Source organism: Lithobates pipiens, unplaced genomic scaffold, assembly GCF_037356315.1.
Source record: "Lithobates pipiens isolate NorthernLeopardFrog02 unplaced genomic scaffold, aLitPip1_a1.2 Scaffold_10, whole genome shotgun sequence".
NCBI classification, from domain to species: domain Eukaryota; kingdom Metazoa; phylum Chordata; class Amphibia; order Anura; family Ranidae; genus Lithobates; species Lithobates pipiens.
Genome location: NW_027507686.1, coordinates 182413259 through 182434191, shown reverse-complemented (window position 1 = coordinate 182434191; position 20933 = coordinate 182413259). Strand labels below are relative to the sequence as shown.

Genomic DNA, 20933 nt, shown 5'->3' with positions numbered 1-20933 from the left:
CATAACTCATATCAAAGATTAGATTATTTTTTTATAAATAAAGAGGGTTTGATGATGAAACCAATAACAGAAATAGGGGGATTCCTCTGGTCGGACCATGCCCCAATATATGTGGAACTTTCAGTGATTGAAACGAAGAAAAGGAATGGGATATGGAGATTGAATGATAATTTAATTTAATTAAAGATAAGAAATGCGAGGCAGAAATACAACAAGTTATAGAAGAATTTTTGATAACTCACGAAAGGGATGAAACTTCACCTCCAGTTCAATGGGAAACATTAAAATGTGTGCTGAGGGGAATATTCATCAAGCACGGAGCAAGAATAAAAAAAGAAAAAATACAAAAAAAATCTCAGTTGTAACGAGAGATTAAAGAACTAGAAGAAATGCATAAAGCAAGTAGGAAATTGTATGATGGAGCTAGATTAAAGGAAAAACAACTGGAATTGCAGTCAGTGCTTGATGAAGATTCCCTTCAGATGAGAGATAAGGATAGAGCACAATGGTATAAATTTGGAAATAAACCTGGGAAAATATTAGCCCGAACATTAAGAAAACAACAACCCCCAAGTTATATAGAAAAAATTGTAAAACCAAATGGGGAAATTACATATGATCCAGAGGAAATATCTGAAACCTTCCATACATATTACTCTAAATTATATAATATAAAAGATGGACAGGAACATAAGGAAGGAGAAGATAAAAAGGAGGATATACAAAAATATGTAAAGGAAATGGCTATATTTAACAGATTAAAAGAAAATATGGATGGATTGGAAGAGGAAATTACAACAGAAGAAATTCAACAGACTATTAAAGAACTTGCTCTGGGAAAAAGTCCAGGGCCAGATGGATATACTGCTAGATTCTATAAGTCATTTAAGGATCGAATAATACCCATACTTAAGGAAACATATAACTCTATATCTTTAAAACAGCCATTCGCGATACAAAGTACAGAAGCTCATATAGTATTAATATTAAAACCTGAAAAAGATCAATCATTATGTAAAAATTATAGACCCATATCTTTGACTAATATAGATATAAGAATATTCTCAAAGATTTTATCTAAACGAATAATGGCCATAATCTCAAATAATATAAGCCTGGAACAAACGGGGTTCATGAAAGAGAGAGAAACAAGAGATAATATTATTAAAACATGCACGTTGGTTGAATACACTCAGAGAACTGCCATCCCTACCTGCCTATTGGCCATAGATGCCGAAAAGGCATTCGATAGGGTGGGATGGCAGTTCTTAGAGGAAGTATTGAAACAAACAGCAATGGGACCTAAGATGTTAGGAAGGATTATGGCCTTATATAAAAATTCAAGGGCTAAAGTGAGAACAAATGGGATATTATCAGAATATATAAAGATTTCAAATGGAACCCGACAAGGGTGTCCTTTATCACCACTTTTATATATTATGATGATGGAACATCTTATGAAGGCTATAAGAATAAATAAAGATATTATGGGGATAAAGGTTAAAGGTAAAGAATATAAGATGGCTGCTTATGCAGATGATCTTTTATTATATATAACTATCCCTATAATTACTATACCAAATTTAATAAAAGAGTTCGAGAGATTCGGTGAAATTAGTAATTTTAAAGTAAATTATGACAAATCTGAATTAATGAATATTACATTAGAAGAAAAAATGCAAACTGTTTTACAATAGAATTTCCTGTTTAAATGGAAGCAAAATGCGATAAAATATTTGGGAGTGTATATTCCAAGAGATTTAAAACTCTTGCAAGATATGAATTATAACTTGGCAATTCAGAAGGTAAAAAACTTTTAGGTAAATATGATAAAATAACTTACTCATGGTTTGGGAGAATAAATATTGTAAAGATGGAGATTTTACCAATTATGTTGTATATCTTTCAAACGGTACCCATTATACCATCAAAAAAATTGTGAAAGACCTGAGAGAAATGGTAGAAAGCTTTGTATGGTCACATAAGACCCCCAGAGTAGGTAGAGAAATATTAATTAGAACGAAAAATAATGGTGGATTAGCAATGCCCGATTTTTTTAATTATCTTCAAGCAGCCTCTTTAATGAGAATAATAGATTGGCAGCATAATGCAAAAGACAAGCAATGGATAAAGTTGGAAGAAGATATATTAGGGGCTAAAATAAAACATCAGCCATGGATAAAACCTAAGTTAAGACCAGAGGAGAAGGAAATCCCTATATTTGTAAGAACAACTTTAAAAATCTGGGATGATATGATAAAAAAAAGAAAACGATCTTCCTCAATAGGCCCTATGACTCCATTATTTGCTAATCCCGAATTTAGACCAGCTTTAAAGGATAACAAATTTTTGAAATGGAATATGGAAGAACATGAATGGATAATACAAATCCTGAGTGATGGAAATATGCCAACATTTCAGGAATTGGGACAAGAATATAAAAATAAATGGTTTCAGTATTTGCAACTGAAGGCATTTATTGACCCAATAAAGACAATGATTAATAGACCATTAACCATATTTGAACAAATAGCAATAGATAAGGACAAAGCAAATAAGAAATTAGCTAAGATATATAACCTATTACTCCCTGGTGGGGATATTAAAAAAATAGCAGGAATAAGAAAATGGGAGGAAGAAATGGGGCAGGAGTTGACAGAGAAAGAATGGGAAGAGATATTTGAAGGAATATATAAAACACCCTTAGCTATTAAGTATCAAGAAAAAAACTATAAAATTATATTAAGATCGTATAGGAGCTCAGTGGTTATGAATAGAATAAATAAAAAGAACTCTGAACTCTGTTGGAGGTGTAAGAATGAAAAGCACAGCCCGCAGACGAAAGCACAGCGTAGGTGCAGGGCTGGCATGAAGACAGCGGACTGCAGCGATTGGCCGGGGGGCGGAGTCAGCACGCGGACGTGTGCGCGCTCCACGCCCCGGCGTCAGTGTAATCTTTACAGTTCCCGAGGCAGGATGGCGTCTTCGCTCGGAGACCTGGCGCTTCAGCTGCGGGCCGCGGCGGCGGCGAACGGGGAGCGTTGGCTCCATGAACAGGTGGCGGCTGCCCTCGGGGGGGACCAGGACAGTTCCAGAGTGGAGGGGGAAGGCTCGGCCCGGGTGCGGCGGTCCCGCCCGCCGGCCAGGTTCTCCCCTGATTACACAAGGCCTGCACCGCTTCGCCATGCGGGGTCCGCTGGCCCCGCCCCCTGCGAGCCGCCCGCGAAACGGCCAGCCCGGCGGGCAGTGGAGGCCTCGGGCCGCGGATGGGGGGCTGGGCGCAGCTCCGTGGGGTCGGTGTCCGGTCCGGCGCCGGCCTCCATCAGCGCGGCGGTCCGCCGCGAAGAGGATCCGGGCACGTCTCGTGGCGCAGCCGCTGCGGGGGCGGGGCTCCACCGAAGTAGGCAGTTCCGAGCTGCAGGAGGGCCTGCGCAGGGGTTGGAGGCCGAGAATCCTGTGGGGCGGCGGCCGCCATGCCACAGTGAGCCCACGGCTGCGGAGCAGCGGGTGAAAAGCCGGGGGAAGGCGTTTCTGAAGTCGGCAGTGGGGCGGCGAAGAGGACGGCCCAGGAGCGGTTCGTCGGCTGCCCAGACGGGGCCCCGTGGACGGATGTCGCCAGGGGATGGAGCAGCTGCCCAGGACCGGTCGGAAGGCGAACTGTCGTCGTCTGAAGAGGAGCGACCGGATGGCGTTCCGTCGGCGGTCGGTGGAGGTTCGGCGGCTGGAGGCGATCCTTCCAGGCGGCCCCGTAAGTCAGATCTTCTTCAGGGGTCCTTGGGGCGGGTTGGTTGGGGGGGTCGGGTAGTGGGGGGGGGTGACCCGGGGATTGCCCGCGGCGGGGGGGTTTCCGCCCCGCTTGCACCGCATCTGGCACAGCGGGAGAGTGACCGCGTTCCGGCGGATGGGGGGCTAGCGGGCCTCCTGGCGGGCCTCAAGGACTTGGTCGGGAGGCTGGAGGGCGGGGGGGCGGGGCCAGGGGCGGCGTGGAACGCTCCGGTGGGCGGTGCTCGGGGGGTAGAGGGGGCTGGGGGGGCGGCAGATGGGGCGACCGCGCCGGCTGCGGCGGAGACAGTCACGGCTCCGGGCGCAGGGGACCAGGTGGTGGCTGCCGTGCCGGCGGCACCAGCTGGGGCTGCGGGGGAGAAAGCGGGGGAGGCAGCAAAACGACAGGACCTGGTTAGGTTGGCGGACGCAGCGCGGTGCGAAGTTTATGTGTGTTTTGAGGGGCCGTTGGGTGCGCACTTAAAACAGGAGGTCAGGGAGAAAATTTGGAAGGGGGAATACGTGGAGATATTTTCTCTGCTGCCCCTAGAGAAGTTCAACCTCGATAGGGTCAAGCCGGAAGACAACAAGAAGGAGGACGAGGAGAAGAGGCGGTACCGGTTGATCCCGCGGACCTTCCCGAATTGGCTGCAGGCGTTCGCGATCCTCGCCAGCGTGATTGGGGAGAAGAATCCAGAGCATTGTTCCGCTCTGTTTTGCTACTTGGATGCGATAGGGGAAGCGCACAGAGTCTACGGGGGATTGGCGTGGCTGCGATATGACGAGCAGTTTCGGCAACGGAGGGCGATTCGACCGGCTCTTCGCTGGGATCATAAGGATATCAGTCTGTGGATGCGCCTTATGTCGTCGGCGAGGACTACGAGTCAGTTTTTTCAGGGGGGGGCCGGTGGATCAGGGGCTTCCGGTCAATCGGCCGTTCGAAAGAAGGGAGTCTGCTGGCAGTACAATGAAGGTAGTTGCCGGTTCGCAGGGAGTTGCAAGTACAAGCACGAGTGCTCCGGTTGTGGGGGTGCCCACCCGGTGTCTCGCTGCTTCAAACAAGGACGGGGCAGGGCCGGGGAGCCTTCGAACAAGAGGGACGACACCGGTGAGACTGGAAAGGATGCGTCCTTTTCTCGATCGATATCCGGATAGGGAGGCAGCGGGGCTTCTGGGTTTGGGGTTTGCGGAGGGTTTCCATATTCCGGCCGTCCTCGGGACGGCCCCCCCGGTGTCCAGGAACTTGCGGTCCGCCATGCTTCATCCTGAAGTGGTTTCGGAGAAACTGCGGAAGGAGGTGGCTTTGGGGAGGATCGCGGGCCCTTTTTCGGAGATGCCTCTGCCGGACCTGGTGGTATCGCCATTGGGGGTGGTTCCGAAGAAGGAACCAGGTAAGTATCGTTTGATCCACCATCTGTCCTATCCGAAGGGGGGTTCGGTGAATGATGCCATCGACCCCCGGCTGAGCGCGGTTTCCTACACGTCTTTTGATGCGGCAGTGTTTTGGGTGCGGCGTTATGGCCGGGGGGCGTTGATGGCTAAAACGGACATTGAGGCGGCCTTTCGGTTGCTGCCGGTGCACCCCGAGAGTTTTCGGCTTCTGGGCTGTCGGTGGCGGGAGGAATACTATGTGGATCGGTGCCTGCCCATGGGATGCTCCATCTCGTGTGCGCTGTTTGAGAAGTTCAGTTCATTCGTGGAATGGGTGGTCAGAGACGTCGCGGGAGTGAATTCGGTCATCCATTATCTCGATGATTTCCTGTGCGTGGGTCCGGCCTCATCGGCCCTGTGCGCTGTGCTTTTGACAACGCTGGAAGGGGTGGCACGGAGTTTCGGTATTCCTCTGGCTCCCGAGAAAACGGAGAAGCCGACGACGGTGCTCAGTTTTTTGGGCATTGTGTTGGATTCGGAGGCGATGGAGTGTCGCTTACCGGATGACAAGTTGGCAGCGCTGAAGGCAGAGATCCGGGGGTTAGTAGGCGTGCGTAAAGGGCAGCTCAGGACTCTTTAGTCTGTGCTGGGGAAGTTGAATTTCGCATGCAGGATAATTCCCATGGGTAGGGTTTTCAGTAGGAGACTTGCGGCCAGTACGGGGGGGGGGGGTGGATTCCCCGCGACACTTCGTGAGTCTGTCGAAGGATCATAGGGAGGATCTGCGGATTTGGCATGTCTTCCTGGAGCGTTTCAACAAGCGGGCGCTGTGGATGGCTGGGCCGGTGAGCAATTTTGATTTGGAGCTCTACACGGATGCGGCGGGGTCCACGGGTTTTGGGGCTTTCTTTCAAGGCAAATGGAGTGCGGGCCCATGGCCCGCTGCATGGTCGGGTGGGGGATTGCTGCGGAACTTGGTGCTGCTCGAGCTCTTTCCGGTGGTGCTGGCAGTGGAGCTTTGGGGGGAATTCTTCCGGGATCGGAAGGTTCGTTTCCATGTGGACAATTTGGGGGTGGTGCAGGTCCTCAACCGGGTGTCGGCGGCGTCGCCGCCGGTGGTTAGGCTGTTGAGACATTTGGTTCTGCGATGCATGCAATTGAACATCTTTATACATGCAGTGCATTTACCTGGGGTGGAGAATGTTGTGGCTGACGCGCTGTCTCGCTTTCAGTGGGACAGGTTTCGGGAGCTGGCGCCGTCAGCGGACGTCCAGGGGGCGCCCTGCCCAGAGGAGTTGTGGAGGATTGCGTTGGACGAACCTCCGACTGGATCAGGCGGTCGGTGAGTGGGGGCACTTGGGCAGCGTACGAGAAGACATGGGCTGAATGGGAGGCTTTGGGGTTACAGGTGGGGGCGGATGTGCGAGACAGGCGGCTGATGGTGATCTATTTTGTGTCCAGGAACTTGGAGCAGGGGGTTTCGGTGTCCCGGATGGGGCAGAAATTGGCCAGTTTGGCCTTTTGGTTTAAGCTGAGGGGGGAACATGACTTCACCAAAGATTTTTGGGTGCGGCAGGCCATGAAGGGCTATCGGAAGGGGAGGCTGAGGAAGGATGACAGGAGGCCGGTGTCCTTCGAGTTGTTGGGTAGACTTTGTGGCCGGTTGGGGGTGGTGTGTTTTTCCGAGTACGAGAGGGTGCTGTTCAGGGCCGCTTTTGTCTTGGCGTTCTTTGGGGCGTTTCGGATAGGGGAATTGGTCAGCCCTTCCAAGACTGGGCCGGGTGGTTTGTTTATGGAGGATGTTTTTTGTGGGGATGACCGGGTGCGCATGCGGATACGGAGATCGAAGACTGATCAGGTGGGGAAAGGGAAGGACGTGGTGGTGTTCGCGATTCGTGACTGCGAGCTTTGCCCGGTGTTCATTTTGAGGGAATTCTTGAACGCTCGGCCGGATGGTTCGGGCCCGCTGTTGGTACATGGGAATGGGGAGTTTGTTTCGAGGTACCAGTTCATAGGGGTTTTTAGGAAGTGCCTGACGGCCTTAGGTTTGGAAGGGGAAAGGTTTTCCTCCCATTCTTTCAGGATTGGGGCTGCAACGGAGGCTGTCAGGTGGGGCTTGGACGAGGAGGCGGTTAAGAGGATTGGCCGCTGGGAGTCGCGGAGGTTTCGGTCTTACGTGCGGCCGGAATTGGTGGCTGTTTAGGGGGGGGGGGGATGTTTTGGCATGGGTTTGTGTTACACGGGTTCAGTTACTGTGATTTTGGTTGTGTTTTTATTTTCTTTCAGATGCAGCGCCAGGATTGGTCTGGATTCTGGGCCATTCATACGTCTGCTGGGGCGCCCGGAGGGGTGATGTTAGGCCTGGGGGCAGACAGTTGGGGATATCCAGATTGGAGGCGTGTGTGAAGTGGTTTGGGTTTCCCGGCATGCTATGGAGCAGAATGGTGCACGAAGTATGCCGTTTTGCGGGGTTTGACAGGGCCCCGGATGTTTTAGTGTTGCATGTTGGGGGCAATGATTTGGGCCTCCGCACCAAGTTGGATGTCACGCGGGACATTAAATACGATCTCTTGCGACTGCGGGCGGCCTTTCCCCACATGATCATAGTATGGTCTGACATGATAGCCAGGACCCAGTGGCGTTTTGCCAGGTCTGTGGACAAAATTAACAAGGCCCGCAGGAAAATTAATCAGGAGATCAGTCGTTTTGTCGTTCGCAATGGGGGGTTGGCGGTCCGGCATCCAGAGTTGGAGGTTGAGACGTGGCGGTACCTTAAAGGGGATGGCGTACACCTGAATGATGTGGGCACTGATTTGTGGACTTTGGGCATACAGGATGGGGTGGAGCGTGCCTTGAGGGTGTGGCGGTGCTCTCAAGGATAAGGTGTTATCCTTGCTTGCGGTGGCGGGTGTTGGTCGATGCAGGTACAGGAAGATAACCCCTCCCCACAGAAGTTGATGCGGGACCCATTGGAGATATGGGCTCGTTGATGATATGGCCATATAGTGAGGGTTGATATGGCTGATGGTGAATGGGTGCACTGCGGTAAAATAGTTTGGTGTCTTTGAGCCAGCATGTCGGCTTGAGGCCTAGTTAAAGGAATATTACCGCAGTGCTTGTTTGGATCGATATGCTAATGGGGTGGAGAGGGGGAGTTTTACTGCAGATGACCAACGCGCTCAGGGTTTGAAGCTAAACTATGTTTTGTTGATATTTGTTATACGTTAAATTATTATATTTTGATTAATAAAGAGGCTGCTACGGCCACTAAATACTCCAAAAGAAGGTGTGGTCTCGTTTAATGGGAAGGGACAATGATGGAGTTGGGTGGTCGGTACAGCAGCTGAAGCATGTCAGTCATCCTGTAGTCAAGCACAGCCCGCAGACGAAAGCACAGCGTAGGTGCAGGGCTGGCATGAAGACAGCGGACTGCAGCGATTGGCCGGGGGGCGGAGTCAGCGCACGGACGTGTGCGCGCTCCACGCCCCGGCGTCAGTGTAATCTTTACAGTTCCCGCCCTCCCTCCCTTACCTTGGACGGAGTGTTTGTGGTAGATTCTACCGGGGGGGGGGGGGGGACAGGCTAACTTGTTCTTTTCTGTTTCAGGTTTGCGGTGTTGGATGTCGTAGCGGTTGGCGGGTGTTGGTCGATGCAGGTACAGGAAGATAACCCCTCCCCACAGAAGTTGATGCGGGACCCATTGGAGATATGGGCTCGTTGATGATATGGCCATATAGTGAGGGTTGATATGGCTGATGGTGAATGGGTGCACTGCGGTAAAATAGTTTGGTGTCTTTGAGCCAGCATGTCGGCTTGAGGCCTAGTTAAAGGAATATTACCGCAGTGCTTGTTTGGATCGATATGCTAATGGGGTGGAGAGGGGGAGTTTTACTGCAGATGACCAACGCGCTCAGGGTTTGAAGCTAAACTATGTTTTGTTGATATTTGTTATACGTTAAATTATTATATTTTGATTAATAAAGAGGCTGCTACGGCCACTAAATAATCCAAAAGAAGGTGTGGTCTCGTTTAATGGGAAGGGACAATGATGGAGTTGGGTGGTCGGTACAGCAGCTGAAGCATGTCAGTCATCCTGTAGTCAAGCACAGCCCGCAGACGAAAGCACAGCGTAGGTGCAGGGCTGGCATGAAGACAGCGGACTGCAGCGATTGGCCGGGGGGCGGAGTCAGCGCACGGACGTGTGCGCGCTCCACGCCCCGGCGTCAGTGTAATCTTTACAGTTCCCGCCCTCCCTCCCTTACCTTGGACGGAGTGTTTGTGGTAGATTCTACCGGGGGGGGGGGGGGACAGGCTAACTTGTTCTTTTCTGTTTCAGGTTTGCGGTGTTGGATGTCGTAGCGGTTGGCGGGTGTTGGTCGATGCAGGTACAGGAAGATAACCCCTCCCCACAGAAGTTGATGCGGGACCCATTGGAGATATGGGCTCGTTGATGATATGGCCATATAGTGAGGGTTGATATGGCTGATGGTGAATGGGTGCACTGCGGTAAAATAGTTTGGTGTCTTTGAGCCAGCATGTCGGCTTGAGGCCTAGTTAAAGGAATATTACCGCAGTGCTTGTTTGGATCGATATGCTAATGGGGTGGAGAGGGGGAGTTTTACTGCAGATGACCAACGCGCTCAGGGTTTGAAGCTAAACTATGTTTTGTTGATATTTGTTATACGTTAAATTATTATATTTTGATTAATAAAGAGGCTGCTACGGCCACTAAATACTCCAAAAGAAGGTGTGGTCTCGTTTAATGGGAAGGGACAATGATGGAGTTGGGTGGTCGGTACAGCAGCTGAAGCATGTCAGTCATCCTGTAGTCAAGGGTACTCTAGAGCATATCCGTAAGATAATAGAAATATATCAGAAGATGACAGGTATAAGAATAAATCTTGATATAAAGACAGTATTATTCTCCCATACATTTGAAAAATTAAAACAAAAAGAGATGGAATTTTTGTACCAAATGACTACAGTGGCTAAAACCGTAATAGCACGTAAATGGAAAAAAGAAGAGGCGCCAACAATAATAGAGTGGAATTATGAGATGAGCGAAGTGTGTTTCATGGAGAAACAAATTAGACAAGAGGGATATGTAGAGAAACAGATCTCAAAATACTGGAAAAAATGGGAGGAATTGAACACCTCGGGAAAAATGTGGGAATTCATGTAAGAAAGGGGGAGGGGGAATGAATGGGGTAGTATTGATAAGATGTTGTATGTTTTATTATATATATATTTTTTTTGTAATGTATGGGAAATGTTTTATAATGAGGTGAAATTTGAATGGTAAATGTCGAATGTATGTTTTAAAATATAAAATAAAGAGAAATTTAAAACACAATGGAGACACAAGAGAGGCTCTTTACAGGCGCTACACAGGCACTGTTTTTAGCACTGTAGCACCTGTAAAGCGCCTCAGTGTGATAGTAGCCTTATGGTCACGCAAGGTTCTTGGTACAAAACTGCATGAAAATCAAACATACTGTAGCCTGAAAGGCGTGCAGTAACACCCAGAGGTTGATTTATTTGCATGGTCATATGACAGCCTTTTCACTGTTTTGAGGATGGTTTCACACTGTTCTGTGTCTGTTACAGCTTGCATGGTAATGAATGGATCAGTAATCAGCCAAATGATCATACAGAGAGTAACTGTAGCCTGCAGTTTATTAAATAGGTGAAAAGTTAGTAGAATCATAAATGCAAAGCAGGTTCAGAATGGCAAAGGGCATGCATTTACTCCAAATACTTTTCAGCAGAATGTAGCTGTGGCTCAATCAGGGTAACATGGCTGAATAACGTAGGGGTTGCTTAGTAAATGAGGTAAAAGGTCACTTTGCAAAGAGTACCCAATCACGTACAAGGAAAAATAAAAACAGCATTTTTGCTTGCACGTGATTGGAGGATGGAAGTCGGCAAAGCTTCTGCTTATTTACTAAGCTCTGGAGCAACTTCACTTTGCAAAGCACAAAGTACTTTTGCCTTTAGTAAATTAACCCAAAGTCTTTAAGACTCTATAGCGAAAGAGAAAGTCTAGTTGAGGTTCAAAACTTAAGTAAAACAGTAAACAACATAAACAGCTACTTGTGATTATCCCAGGCATGTACTGGCCATTGGGACTACAGGGAGTTTCCCGGTGGGCCGATGGCTCAGTGGGCCGGTTTCAGTGACAAAGTAATGTCTGCGTGGCTTGCCCTCAACTTCACGCACTGATGTGAGAAAGATGAGAAAAATACAGAGGAGAATAAGTGAAATAATAAAAGAGGTTAGTGAGGACTCCTTATGTTAAGCTACTTATGTTTTTTTGCACAATTACGTATAGTTTTATATACTGTTTTTGTGCTTGTTTGCAAAATTAAAGTGGGCTGGTCTGGATGAAGCCCAGGGCCAAATTTTTGTCCCAGTTCAGCCCTGGGTTATCCTCATGAAGAACAGCCCTTTCACTGAAGGACTGTGTTGAACTGGTAGCACAGGCAAATAGTTTGAATGATCCAAGGCACAAGGAAAAAACACTACCCGATTGGAACTGATCTACTCTGGCAGCAATTAGGGCAGGACTCCCTACAGTAGTTGGGTTCTTTGTACAAACGGTGTGCTTTAGGATTCTGGTCTGACTGCCAGTTCTAACAGCGGAGGGCCTCCGACCTTGCTGCAACTCACTTGTTTATGCTACCTCTGCTTCATCAGGTGTGGCCTTTCTCAGTTGGTGAGGGAGGAAATTAGAGAATCCTCTTCCCTGACTGTTTCCAGAAACTCATGGAGTTGTAGGAAGGGGATTTAAAGGGTCCAGCACCTACATCTGAGCCTCGTGAGTAAATGGGAATTCTGCTCAACATTTGCAGTGAATGGCCCATACATTGACCCCTTCACACTAAACTGCAAAGCATAGGTGTGACCTAGCCACCTAGAAAAGAATAATATTTCCATTTTAAATTATTTTTAGGCAGCAAAATTGCATGAGTTTTGCTGCATCAATATGGATAAATGATAAACAGTATACGTTTCTTGATTCAACTGCATACCGATTTTCAATTTCATTTAGCTAATCTATTTTGATTCCTTCTTGGCTATATGAACAGAGGTAAATTTTCCACCCAACTAGTATCTTATCAGCCAGGGATGCAAAACCACTTTTTTTTTTCTATTGTGAGCTGTTTTTTTTTACTTTGCGCCACAAGAAAGCATCACCAGATGCATTGCCTTAAAGTACTGACATCTGGCATCAGAAGCAGTCAAAAGGAGTGGCAGCCAGTCCCTTCCCTGCATTCCAACTAGCATGCCAACAGCAGTTCAGCAATGAGAGCAATACTGTATTGGGGCACAGAGAGGTCAGAACTGTGAACAAACATTTAGCCATGCTGACTTCACTGCACTCATTCTACCCTCTATCTAAAAGGTACTCATATGTGTGTACAGCCTATTACATTAGGGTGCGCACCCCAAAACTCAAACACACACTAACGATCACTCACAATGTTCATTCAGAGAGGGAAGGGGCCGGTAAATTCCAAATTTACCGGCCCCTTCCCCACTCATCCCAAAACATCTGGCAGCATTGTGGGGGGAGGGGGGCAGTAGGAGAAATTTGTGCTGCACAGGGTGATCAGGGTGTGCCTGGGCACACCCTTTGCATGCACCTATGAAAGTACTCAGGGTCTGCAAGGAGATTGTCAGCTGATGTACCTAGAAGTGTAAAATGACACTGTCATACCCCCAACCATCCTAATTTTTGTGGGACTATCCCGGATTTAAACAAAATCCTAGAGTCTCATAGACCCACCTGATGTCTCAGCACTGGATGCTGGAATACTGGTTCCAACACCTGATGCCAGTATCATACCTCCAACCAGCAAGGCACCTGCACAGGACAGTGGAAAAACCCCAAACCACTCTGTGCTTCCTGCTCTGTTAATGTGATGAAAATGTCACATGACACAGAGTTGAAGGGGAAATCTAGAGTAGACTCTCTCAGCATGCTCTGAGGCACTGCACTGGTTTAAGGTCTGAAGGGGTTGAGTGGGGAGGTGTGGTGGAAGGGAGAGAACTCAAAAGGAGAGAAGTAGAAGAGTATGAAGAGGAGTTTAAATGGGGGCTGATCTCAGGTTTGACTGTTAAGGGGAGCTGATCTGGGGTTTGAATGTTTAGGGAGGAGTGCGTATTTGAGGTTGGAATGTTAAGGGGAATAATCTAATGTCTGAATGTTAAGTGGTTCAGAGATTTATTTTTCCTACCACCGACCACTGACACCAGAGATTTTTCTTCCCTGCTAATTTTGGGTCATTTTTCTCCCTACTATTCAATAAAACCAGACATTTTTCCCACTGACCAATGGCACTGGACATTTTTTCTTCCAGATGACTGATAACACCAGCCATTTTTCACCCACTGATCAATGATATCTGAAATTTTTCTTCCACTGATCAACAATGGGCTATTTTTTCTTCTTCTTCCACTGACCAGAAATCTAAGAAGATTCTGCTTCAGAGAGAGTGGTAAAAACAGAAATCCAGTATATAAAAAACCCAACATCAGAGAACCAGGGACAATGGCTAAAAGCGCAGCAGGAATATCGTCATATAATGCTAGAGAAGGCTGAAAATAAATTAATATTTCAGAAACAACTAGCATTTGGGGAAGGAGAAAGGGTAGGTCGTATGTTAGCATGCTTGGTGAAAACAAATTCAACCCCGTCCATGGTATCAAGGATTAGGATGGCAGATAGTAGGATATCCACAAACAAAACAGATATTTTAGAGATATTTAGAGCTTATTATGAGGATTTATATCAATCCAGCCAGGCCGAGATGAGGGAGGAAATGGACACATTTTTTAGTCCACTGGCAATACCTCATCTCTCTAAAGAAGACGGGGAAATGCTAGATGGCCCTATAACCGTGGAAGAGATTCAGGGTATAGTGCGGGAAATGGCAGATCAGAAGGCTCCAGGTCCAGATGGCCTCCCGGTAGAGGTGTATCGCCATTTTGGCGAGGTGCTAATCCCGGAGCTCCTAAAAACTCTTAACTGGGCGATAGAAGTAGGGGATCTCCCGGCCTCAATGAGAGAATCAAATATAATAGTGTTACCAAAGGAAAACAAGGACCCTCTGACTCCCTCATCATATAGACCTATCTCTCTGTTGAATCTAGATGTAAAGATCCTAGCCAAGGTTTTGGCAAAGAGACTGAACGGAGTGATAGGAAAAATTATTCATCCTGATCAATCAGGGTTTATTCCTGGGAGATCCACGAGTATAAATTTAAGACTGGTTTTTCTGAATCTCCAGATACCAGTGGACGGTGACGGCCAGAGAGCTGTCTTATCCTTAGACGCCGCTAAGGCGTTTGACTCACTAGAGTGGAGATATCTGTGGAGAGTTTTGAGGGAATATAAGGTGGGTCCGGTATTTATAAAATGGGTTAAAATGCTATATAGATCCCCGGAAGCAAGGATTAGAATAAATAATGAGAGTTCAGCCGGGATCCGATTGAAGAGAGGCACGAGACAGGGGTGTCCCCTGTCCCCCCTCTTGTTTGCTATGGCGATTGAACCCCTGGCTATATCCCTGAGATTAAATAAGAGGATAAAAGGTTTTAAGAGAGGGGAGGAAGAAGAGAAAGTAGTATTATTTGCAGATGACCTCCTTTTGCTTCTCGGTGATGTCCAACATTCAATAGGGGAAGTGATGTACAGAATAACTAATTTTGGATATCTTGCGGGCCTAAAAATAAACTGGGATAAATCCTGCATATTGCCTATAGACCCATTGGATAATCCCCTACCGTGTGAAGCTGCACATATCCAGATAGTGAGTGAGATGAAGTATCTGGGTATTTGCATTACCAAAGATCTTAAACAATATGTGGTAAACAACTTGGTCCCACTGATATCTAAATTTAAACAAATAATTAATATTTGGAAGAAACTACCTCTATCAGCAGCAGGTCGATGTAACCTTATTAAAATGATATTCCTGCCACAACTTTTGTATGTTTTACACAACTCGCCAGTATGGATACACAAGGACTGGTTCTATAAGATAGACTCCATATTTAGGGAATTGATGTGGAAGGGGGGACAAGCACGCATTGGGTTAAAGACTCTGCAACTTCCAAGTAAAGAGGGGGGAGTCGCACTCCCACACCCGTTCAACTACTTCCTAGCAGCTCAGTTACAGCATTTGGCAGGAGAGGAGGTAGAGGGAGGGGGCTGGAAAAAGGGAACTCCCCTTGAACAACTGCTCGGAAGACCACTGGTAGTGGCGTTAGAGGCAGGGATGGTTGTACGGGAGGTCCCTATGCTAGGGTTAATGACAAAGGTGTGGGAGATAACAAAAAGAATATTGGGATATAAGGGATATACAGAATACTCCCCCCTATGGGCAAATAATAAGCTAGATGAGGTTCTAAAAATAGGACAAGTAAGGGAATGGGAAAGAAGGGGTATACATTTTTTTCACCAAATTTATCAGAATGGCAAAATGAAGCAATTCCAAGAATTAAGGAATCAGTATCTAATTCCGAAAAAGTCCTTCTTTAGATACTTGCAGATTAGGCACGCTTTGGAAAAGCAGTTTGAGGGTGCAGCAATAGTATGGAGCGAGATGCCAGTAATTAAGGACCTACTCCGAGCAGAATCGGGGAAAGGATTAATATCCAAAGTGTATGTAGAGTTGTGTAAGGAATCCCAGGGGAAAAAACAGGCTCAAATAAATAGGAAAAAGTGGGAGATGGATGTGGGTAACATTTCGGAAGAACAATGGGAGAGGATTCTTGAGGTGGCACCTTGGGTGTCCATTTCCCCATCTCAAAAGTTCTCACATTTACTTCTATTGTATAGAGCATATTATACCCCTAAGAGGATGGCCCAGTTTGGCAGAAGGAGTGATGCAGCTTGTCCTAGATGTGGAAGGATAGAAGGAGACATGATCCACATGTTCTGGAGATGTCCTAAGCTACATCGGTACTGGAGGGAGGTGGTGAGGATAGTTAGTCATGTCTTTGAGACGGTAGTAGAAATAGAACCGGTGGGATGTGTACTGGGATGGATCAAGGGGAGTAGTGAACCTAAAGATGGCAACCTAGCAAAATTAAGGTGTTTTTTTCAAGCTAGAAAACTTATAGCCCAGAAATGGCAATCCTCTACACCTCCAACAAGTGGAGAGTGGGTGCAAAATATGAACAGAGTTATCCTTAAAGAAAGAGTAGCATATATAAGACAAGGAGGTATTAAAAAATTTGATAGGATATGGAAGGTATGGTGGGAGAAAATGAATGATGGTACTTTTTAATAAGATGGAAGTATGAGGAGTGAGCGAGTATGAGTGGGGAGGTGATGAATGTAGGAAAGGGAAGGGTGGGATGGGGATATGTAAAAATAGTATTGTGTCCTTACCCTTTTTTTTTATGGAAAGGTTGTTTGTGATGTTTGTAATGAAAAAGAAATTAATAAAGATATAAAGTAAAAAAAAAAAAAAAGAAGAACCATGTTCTTGCTCCCTGATGGTGGCTTGCATGTGGATTTTGTGAACACAAGTGGATTTTTTGAACTAAAGTGGAGAGTTAATAACCAGGAGTTGTGCTTTGACTGCTTCTGCTTGACTGCTTCTGCTTGCACGTGTTGTTTTTGGGGGTATTTATTTATTTTTTTCTCCCTTCCTTTATTTGATACATTTGCTAGCAGTTTTTAAAAGACCGTTTTTCTGACACTTTTTAAACAGCATTCTATTTTATTTTTTCCTCTTTCTTCCTGCCAATTTAGGGGAGGGGTTAATTGTTCACATGTGTATAAAAGGTAGTTATACAAACTCCTCCAGGAGCTTGCTCCCTGATGGTGGCTTGCATGTGGATTTTGTGAACACAAGTGGATTTTTTTAACTAAAGTGGAGAGTTAATAACCAGGAGTTGAAAACAGGAGTTAAGACAGGAGTCTCTAACCTCTATCCTACCTCCATCCTCCCCTCCATTTTAAAGATCCCACTGCAAGGGGCAACCAGACAGCTCTCCGGAAACGTCAGGCTGACAGCAAGCCAGATTCACCGGAACCAGAGTGTTTAACGGGGACCACCGCAGCCAGGTAAGCTCGCACCTCCACTCCCCCCCCCCAGTGATTGTTCCAGGGACTCCGTCCGACTGGCCTACGGGGGTCAGGAAGGAATTTTTGCCCCACTGGTGAGTTTGGCTGCTACTGTCAGGGGGTTTTTCGCCTTCCTCTGGAACAATCAGGAACAACCGTAGGTTAGCATACCCCTACCTCCAGCCTCCATTCCATTTTTCACGCTATCCTAGGACAACTATTCCAGATCACAGCCAGACTTCTTTTCTGAGCGGAGACCTTCACCTTAAGTAAAGGTAGCCGGAAAAGCCAGCAACCGAATACAACAACTCCTTCCGCATCCATATAGGCATCCCCTGATCAACTTTCGCGCTAATAGCCTCAAGCACGGTGGCAAGTCTGATACCTAGCCCCTCCTCAGGACCAATACCCTGATCAGGATCATCATCTTAGGCCCATAGTATCATCAACAGCATCCACAAACCATGTGCTACTTCAAATACTCAGCTGAAGTTCTGCACAGACTAAGGAACATCAACACCACATTGCCATCTTCCATACAAAAAATACTTCAAAGAGAACAACTATTAAAAACCGGACGACAAGCAGCTCCCAACCACAGGAAGACATCTACTCGACCACTACAATTAGATTGCGCCTTGATTAACGCCAGGTCTGCAGTCAAACATAGACTGGAAGTACACGACTTCATCATTGAGAACAATGTAGACTGCCTCTTCATCACCGAAAGCTGGTTAACCTCTGACTGCAACACCATCCTCACCGAATTGGTGCCGGAAAACTACAGGATCCTAACCGAACACCGGATAGGGAAAAAAGGAGGAGGCCTAGCAGTGACCTTTAAAGGTCACCTGGATCTCACTAAACCATCATCTCAGAACCCAGTGCCTTTTATGGAAACCCTGATGCTACATCTTCAACCAACACCCCATGACACCACTCATATTCTACTGTGCTACAGACCACCGGGACCAAAGTCTAATCTTCTTTCACCCCTCACGGAATCCTTTGCAATGCACACCCTAAAATTCAAAAATTTCCTGGCACTCTGAGATTTCAACCTTTGGGCAAATGAGCCTAAAGACCCCATTGCGACTGCCTGCATCAATCAACTAGAAGAACTGGGTCTCCAGCAACTGATAAAGACTCCCACGCATGGTTCAGGACACACCCTGGACCTCATTTTCAAACAGAACATTGACGTCAACATACTCGACAACATAACTCTGCCATGGACGGATCACCACGCCATCAAATTCAAAATAGCTACCAACATCACCAACAAAAAACGGAAACCTGTAACAACAACGCACTGGACCAGATCGCATAAAAAACTGTACTCCGAATCCTTCAAATCCACTCTGTCCAACAAGATAACTACAATAACCTTAAACCACTCTACGGAGGAAACACTCAACTCCCTGAACAGGGCATTGCTGCAATTAGCAGACTCGGTAGCACCAAAACGCAGGGCTCTCATCAGGAAGAAAAACTCTGGATGGTTTAATAGCTCCCTCGCCGTACTAAAGCAAGAACACAGAAGAGCGGAAAGAACATGGAGAAGAAATACCACAGAGGAAAACCACTTTAACTACAAAGGTCTCACAGAGAATTATCAGAAAGCAATCTTCAAAGCCAAAAAGGACCACATCTCATATACAATCTCAACGGCCACAAACCAACCACGGGAACTGTTTAAACTGGTTAATCAATCAATGAATCCGGTGTGCCTAGAACCCCCAGAAAGCGAATCCCAGGATTACTGACAAACTGTCGGATTTTTTCATTGATGAAGTCAAAACCATCAGGGAAACAATTTGTCAGAAGAAAACATCCAACCTCAGCCAGCAAATACATAAAGAGGATGTCTGCACCAACATACCGCAACCGCAACCGCCGAAATTTTCACTATCCCCAATTACCGTAGACACCGCAAAAAACATCATTAATAAACTGCGTGACAGTACCTCACATATTGACATCATCCCCACAAAACTACTGAAAGAATGCTCCGACATTGTGGCTCCAACCATAACCCACCTCATAAACCGATCATTCCACAAAGGGATTGTTCCCAGCATCCTCAAACAAGGCATCGTCAAACCTCTACTCAAGAAACCAAACCTGGACCCAAAGGATCCAAACAACCGTAGGCTGATTACAAGCCTCAATACCATTTCTAAGATCATGGAGAAAGCTGTAGTACATCAGCTACAACTTCACCTGGATACTCACAAACTCCTGGACCCGCTGCAATCAGGCTTCCACCCGGGTCATGGAACAGAAGCTCTCCTCAAGATTTGGGATGACGCCCTCGAAGCAGCAGATGACGGAGAGCCGTGTCTCCTCGTACTGCTAGACCTAAGTGCAGCGTTTGATACAGTAGATCACAATACGCTACTCGCCCGCTTCACAGAAGTAGCTGGAGTCCAAGACATAGATCTCCAATGGTTCGCGTCCTTCCTAGTAAATCGGTCACAGACAGTGAAACTAGGAAAATTCCTCTCCGAAACTCGGGCAGTCACCTGCGGAGTCCCTCAAGGCTCTCCTTTATCACCCGTTCTCTTCAACATTTACATTCGTCCACTTCTCCAAATCATCAGATGCTCAGATCTCTGCTTCCACTCTTACGCTGACAACACGCAACTTTATTTCTGGGTCAATGGAAAAAAAGATCACCAACAACAACTTGAAAACTGCCTCAAATCAATAGAGGACTGGATGACCACTAACTCCCTCCAGCTGAACGAATCAAAGACAGAGCTTCTTATCTTACACCCAAATCATAAGCCTGCAACCAAAACCTCCTGGTCTCCACCAACCGTCTTTGGGCAGACTATCTCCCCAAAGACCAAAGCCAAGAGTCTCGGGGTTATTTTAGACGCATAAATGTCAATGGATGCGCAAATAGAAGCAGTAGTCAGTGGATCTCACCATCTGCTGCGCATGCTTCGCAGACTCATCCCTTTTATCCCAAAGAATGACAAAGCAGTGGTAGTTGAAACAATCATTAATTCACAACTGGACTACGCAAACTCGCTTTACATAGGATTACCACAATATCAACTTGCGTGATTACAACTGATCCAAAACACGGCGGCAAGGCTGATAACAGGAAAAAAACCCTGGGAATCCATCTCTCCTTCGCTGAGGAGCCTACATTGGCTAACCGTAAAAAATCGGATCACGTTCAAGACCCTTTGCCTCACCCACAAATGCGTGCATAGAGAAGCTCCGCAATACCTAATGGAGAAAATAAATCATTACACACCAAACCGCAGTCTTCGATCAGCCAACAAAAACCTCCTCCTCATGCCCAAAGCCCGGTATAAATCCAAGGGGGATCGGAGGTTCGCTGTCCAAGGGCCACGGCTATGGAATGCTCTACCAATCAACATCCGCCTGGAAGAAAATCACCTGGCTTTTAGGAAAAAACTCAAGACCTTCCTCTTTTAGCAGATGATCAAAGCTCGCCACAGTGCCTAGAGGCGATTCAGTTCACATTGTGCGCTATACAAGTATTTCATTCATTCATTCATTCATGTTATATAATCTTAACTTTTCCTGTGCTGTATATTACATACTACTGTCCAAAGTGTTTGTTGTTTTAACAGTTGCTGGAGAATAGATAGCTATCAAGTATTTTAGATCTCACTCCAGGCACCGGAAAATAATTGTAAATTCTGAGTTATAAGCAATCATAATGTGTAAAAAAAAA

General features: G+C 46.6%; 1 protein-coding gene across 1 annotated transcript; it reads left to right on the top strand.

Annotated features, from left to right (window-relative positions):
* Nucleotides 1–6571: 6571 nt before the first annotated feature.
* Nucleotides 6572–7336, top strand: LOC143926016 (integrase/recombinase xerD homolog). The gene has a single exon (XM_077450220.1). It carries the CDS (start codon nucleotides 6572–6574, stop codon nucleotides 7334–7336), a length of 765 nt encoding a protein of 254 aa, XP_077306346.1.
* The last annotated feature ends 13597 nt before the right edge of the window (nucleotides 7337–20933 follow it).

Excerpts from the sequence above, each read along its gene's own strand:
- LOC143926016 (XM_077450220.1), top strand. The coding sequence starts at position 6,572 with ATGGTGATCTATTTTGTGTCCAGGAACTTGGAGCAGGGGGTTTCGGTG.